Here is a 6012-nt window from a genome sequence, read left to right as displayed (position 1 = left end):
CATTCCTCCCGTCAAGATTTAGGGTTATGTTGAGAATTGAGTTGACAATGAAGGCATAACGTGATCGCAAGGTCTGAAAAGGCCCAATCCGATCGCAACGTCAAAGAGGGTCCTCTTAAAATGGCTCCATTACGATCAGAAAAATCCACAACACTCAGATAAGCCCCACGAGATCGAAAATTTGGGATCAATCGCTTACAATTATACTTAAGAGGGGGGCTCCGTACGTCTTCCCACACCTGCCATACTATGAGACTTGTGGCATGTGCATATCTTTGAATAATTTGCAAGGAAAAAATGGAATTGGGACGCGGCCGATCTGCTTGCATCACAAACCAGCATACATATATGATGAAGATTCTTATCGCAATAAATGCATGATTGATAAAACCGATCGAAACTCTACATCACACTCGATCCAGAAAGCAACACCTAGCGAGTCCCGATCGATAGAGCCCAGACTCTAGGAGCTAATGAATTATCGACAGTATATGCAATATATGTGGTCCTCACTTTTTATTAACTCCGTCATATGTTAAAAGCAGTCGTCATATCGATCACACGCTTCCCAAACTCACAACCAACTACGCATGTAAGGTACATATTCTCCCTTGCAACAACACATGGTCCTTAGAATCTTAATGATTTGCCGGTCCCCCACCTCCTCAAATTAGAAGAAAAAAAAATTGAAGGCGAAAAAAAAAATAAGGGTAAAAAAAAGTAATTTAAAGTATTTTTTGTCAATTAATTCATCTTCAAAAAAATTTTGGCCCAGCCCTGGTCCCTCCATATTTAAAGATGGTACCGTCCTTGGTCATATTACCCTTATGCTAGAGAGATGACATGTGAAGTCCTCCATTGTGAGGAGGAAAAAGGCTCCATGAAGACATGGAAGAAGAGATGCATAAATAGCTGCAAGCAACCAGAAGGGTAAGAAGAACACATTCTATGAACTCTGAACATCCTGATCCCATAATCATTACACATGCTTGCTTAAGCATCGAAGGACCACATGCTATGACCAAGTGTCTTCTCACAAATTTTTCTTTTGTAATGGAAAACATGAACCGAAAACTGCAACAACATGTTAAAGCAGACGCAAATGAATGAAATAACTTTTATATCCTTACAAATTTTATAAAATTATAAAAATATCTTAATTATATATATATATATATATATATAAATAGAGTATTTTGAAAATGTTTAAAACCACTGTTAGGATTTAAAAGAAAATCACAATAAAGAGTGACATTGTAAACTTTTTAAAATTGAATACACGAAATTAATAAAATTAATTGAATTGAATGATTACAAAAATAATGAAAATTAAGGAAATTAAGTGAAAGTATTATTTAAAAAAAAAAAAAAAAAAAAAAAATTTGACACTCACTTTTATACTTTAAAGTTTACTTCCAACGTGAAAGTAAAAATCCCTTGGATTCACTGATAATTTTGACAGTCATCTAAAAAAAAAAACGAAAAGTGCACGTAAAAATGTAGGTTAGGAGTATGTATAGCAAGGGTGACTGCATGTGTGAAATGCAAAACCACATCGCACGTGTCAAAACAGTGAGGGTCCGAGTTCTCAGCGTGTCCCCCTGTCTCTCCAAAAATATATATCTTCTCCCCAACGTTTAGATTTCATCAACGCTCCAGACTCCAGTACTAGACTCTTCCATTGTTTTGCGTCAAAGTCCTCGGGAATCTTAAGGAAACCAATTAATTAAACAAAGATGAAAGAAGGCTTCGTTGTGGCAGATAGGTTCGTATTCCAAGAAGAAACTCATCTCACCGTCCTAAAGACCTCTCTTTTCTTCGCCAACGATGGCTTCACCGTCTATGACTGCAAGGGAGACTTGGTCTTACGGGTCGACACGTACGGGCCCGAAGCCCGTGACAGCGGCGAAATCGTTCTCATGGACGCGAACGGAAGGTGCCTCCTCACTGTCCGCCGAAAGGTGATGTAGCTTTTCTCTTAATTTACCAACGAGATTCGACTGATCAGTGAGTCGAGACAGACAGTTATTAAAAAATTAGGAAAATTTATAAATTTCCAGAAAAGGGTTGGCTCGGTATCTGATTTGCATTAATGGGTAAAGATTTGAATCCTCTTTTGCTAAAATTCATGATAGGCAGGAAATGAACGTAAATGGGTCGTCTTTGATTTTCTTGTTTTCTCATGGCTGAGTCAACTCGGCGAGTAGTAATTACATTGTTAATTAAATACGTTAAACAAGTACGGAAACTAAAACTGTCGACGTGAAAATACTTTGATTAACTTTTTTTTTTGGTTTTTTAAGAGGAAAATACTTTGATTATATTTTATTTCACTTGACTTGTTAATTCGAGCGATTCCGACTGACTCGGTGAGTTAACTCAAATACTTTGATTTGTGAAACAGATGCCGAGTCTGCATCACCGGTGGGAGGGCTTTACAGGGGAGAGAATCGACGGGCACCAGAAACCGATCTTTAGCCTGCGGAGATCCTCGATGATCGGACGGTCGACCATGAGCGTGGAGGTGTTTAGGGACCAAGAGCCTTGTGAGGAGTACCAGATCGAGGGCAACTTTGCTCAACGCTGTTGCACGATCTTCAATGCGGAGAGGGAATTGGTGGCTGAGATCCAACGCAAAGTGGATGCTTCCACCCAGGTGGTGCTTGGGAAGGACGCTTTCTCTCTTTGCGTCAAACCTGGCTTTGATGGGGCTTTTGCCATGGGATTGGTGCTCGTTCTTGATCAGATCAACTGCGATGATTATGTTACTCAGGTAGTTCAGGAGGAGCCCGTCACAGATGATTCCGTTACTCAGGGAGTTCAGGTGGAGCCCGTCACAGATGATCCCGTTACTCAGGGAGTTCCGGAGGAGCCCGTCACCGATGATTAGTGGGATATTTTTTTGCCTTTGTTTAATGGCTAATCTATGGAAGGTAATCTTCATCCGGTTCTTCTTGTCTTGGCTCTAGATCTTTGTTGTATTTTACTATGCAAAATCGAAGACAAGAATGATAATATAGTGTGCAATTAAGTTCTAAATCGGTAATTAATTCATTACCAATTAATTATCAATGAAATTTGATTAGTAATTTGAGAGCTTATGTTCTTCTGTATTTATAAGCTTTGTAGGTTAGCAGAAATGGATAAATAAAAATGTGAGACAAGTGGTAGTTGTAGTAGAAAATATAGTCCAACAATGACGATACGTAATGGTCAGCTAGGGCATATAAAAACCTTAGCCTCCATCTCCTTAGAAAGTGGCACATAAGCAGGGGTGGAACTAGAATATGTAGTTTTGGGAGGGGCAAAATTAAAAAAAAAAAAAAAAAATTGGGAGGAGGGGGGTCAAAAGTTACTTTTTAAAAGGTTTTTTTATTTTTTTTTGGACCACTAGCCCCCAGGCCAAGAAATGGTTCAGCCCTGCGCATTGGGCCAAATTTTTTTTTCCTAACGCATGCGTCTACTACATGTTCCTACTTTCTAGGCTTGGGTTTTATCCCAAGCCTTTTCTCACTGCACTCAACGCGTAGGGATAGAAAATTTGTCATGGCCTTATGCGTCCACCTTATCCACTGGGCTTCTGGGTTTATTCTAAGCCCAATTCTCTCATATATGCATCTTTACACTATATCGCTCTACCTCATGTTTTAAATAAATAAAACAATTAAACGGCCCAATAAATACAAAAACTTATCTTTGGTTAAATTTCAGCTAGGGACCTAAAAGAAAAGATAATTATTAACTTAAATATGTCTGTGATCAAATGTCTCCCCTCACATTCGGTATGAAATACTATATATTCACAATTCTTCTACTAAATAATTGATCAAATGTCTCCCCTCACATTCGCGGTATGAAATACTATTTATTCACAATTATTCTACGAAATAATTGTGACTACATTCGAATATTTTTTTTTATTTTTTTTTTTTTATCAAAACAATTAATCAATTTGACTTACTTAATATTGACTTGTGATCTCTTCATAAAATCTTTCGTACCAGAATTAAGGTTAAGAATATTAGAATATTGCCACTTAATTCTTTACTTTTTTATCCTTGAGTCATTGATTTTACGTCATTCTTGTACTTGTGAAAACATATGTATATTATTTTAGTATGCCAATCAAAATGCTCCAGCCAAGAAGAAATTTTTTGTCTCTTTGTTCTTCGACCAAGAATTTGGATTCACTTTTGGAAAAAGCTTTCCCACAATGTTACATGTAATTTCCCAACACATTGGAATTGTTGACCGTATATTAGATTCATCCCTTGGTGTATCAAAGCAATCTCAATTTCACTTCCGAGTTTTCAATTCTCCCAAGATTTAGAATCAAAGTCGTAAGTAATCTTTAGGAGTTATTGTCTTTCCTTATAGACAGTATCTTTGTGGAAAGACAATTCATTAGTCCGTTTAATGCCTTAGTATGCACCTACACATCAATCTGAAATCTCCGCTTCGCTTGATCAAGGTAGATCACTGCGATTCGATGTGTAACACTATCTCAAAATTGAATGCCGAGTTGTTGGGAATATGATTGCAAATCAGAAATTTGCACAGCGAAATAATCGAATTCTCATGCCAAGAAATCTTTATGAAGAATGTGAAGAACAATTGCTATTTAAAATAATTTGTAAAAACGAAGAACACTTACTTGGATATCAACGACCACTCTTGGCTTCGAGAAAAATTCTTTTTGCTTCTTTAAGAGCATGTTCTTTCTTGTTCAAGAACACAAAAAACAAATTCTTTTTTTTTTTCAAGAACAACTTATTATTTCTTCAAGAACACGACAGATCTCTGGGATGATGAAACCTCTAGATCTTCTCACCAATAACTCATAATAACCAAGAGAGTGTGGGCTCTTACTTGATTCTTCAAATCTTAAACTTTTGTTTATTCGTGAGTTAACACAAGAACTATTAATTCTCAGAAAGTTTATGAAAATTAATTATCAAAAGAACTTGAGTAATTCTAGAAGTCTCTCTTGTATCCCTCTTCATTCCCTCAAAAAATGATATGGCTATTAAAATCATTATTTGATCAAAATCTAATAATGATCAATCATCGTCCAATGATGATTTTAATAGCCACATTATTCTTGGAGGGACTCAAGAGGGACACAAGAGGAATTTGCAGTATTACTCAGAGAACTTAATGGGATGAGTGAGTCATTTGAGAGCTCAGACTCTTCTCTGTTTATAAGGTTAGCATGCTAGCAGAGGTTGAGAAATAAGTAATGTGAGACAAAGTAGAAGTAGTAGTAGAAAACCCAATTCTGTTGGGACTACTAGGAGTGGACGACAAGGACTTGTAAAAATCCTAGCCTCCACCTCCTTAGAAAGTAGCGCATAGGGCTAGGGAAATTTTCTCTTGCCCATGCGTCTACTACATGCTGCTAGGCCTTGGGCTTAGGTTTTATCCCAAGCTCTTTCCCACTGTACTCAACGAATGGGGGAAGGGAAAATTCCTTGGCCTATGCGAGTACCTTGTTCATTGGGCTTCTAGGTTTTATCCAAAGTCCAATTCTCTAATATCTCTTTGGCCTATGTTTTAAATAAATAAAACATTTAGCCCAATAAATAAGAAAGCCTTATTATGGTTAAATAACATCAACTTGGTGAGGGACCTAAAGTGAAAAATATTATTGGCTTAAATATGTTCGTAACCATATCTTCTTGACATTTATTTTGCAATAATATTTTAATTACAATTAATTTCACTAAATAATTGTGACTGCACTCCAATAAATATTTTTTTATTAAACAATTAATCATTTTGACTTTCTTAATGTTAACTTATGATTTCTCCATGAAATATTACGTAACAAAATTAATGCTAAGGATGCTGCCACTTCATTCTCTACTTCTTTATCCTTGAGTCACTAATTTTACGTTGTTCTCATATATACATGTGAACAACATATGTATATATTTTGGTATACCAACCAAAAAGCTCCAGTTGGAGACTCTGAGAATAATAACCATAAAATCTATCTTAATGAGAAGTTTC

At 36.5% G+C, this 6012-nt stretch overlaps 1 protein-coding gene across 1 annotated transcript; it reads left to right on the top strand.

The window, feature by feature from the left end:
* The first annotated feature begins 1564 nt into the window (after window positions 1–1564).
* On the top strand, window positions 1565–3096 carry LOC132187357 (protein LURP-one-related 5). Its single transcript, XM_059601648.2, has 2 exons — window positions 1565–1961; window positions 2405–3096. Exons 1-2 carry the CDS (start codon window positions 1737–1739, stop codon window positions 2888–2890), a joined length of 711 nt encoding a protein of 236 aa, XP_059457631.2. The 5' UTR covers window positions 1565–1736; the 3' UTR covers window positions 2891–3096.
* The last annotated feature ends 2916 nt before the right edge of the window (window positions 3097–6012 follow it).

Source organism: Corylus avellana, chromosome 6 (genome assembly GCF_965113065.1).
Source record: "Corylus avellana chromosome 6, dhCorAvel1.hap1.2, whole genome shotgun sequence".
Lineage (NCBI taxonomy): Eukaryota > Viridiplantae > Streptophyta > Magnoliopsida > Fagales > Betulaceae > Corylus > Corylus avellana.
This window is presented reverse-complemented; position numbering and strand designations above follow the sequence as displayed.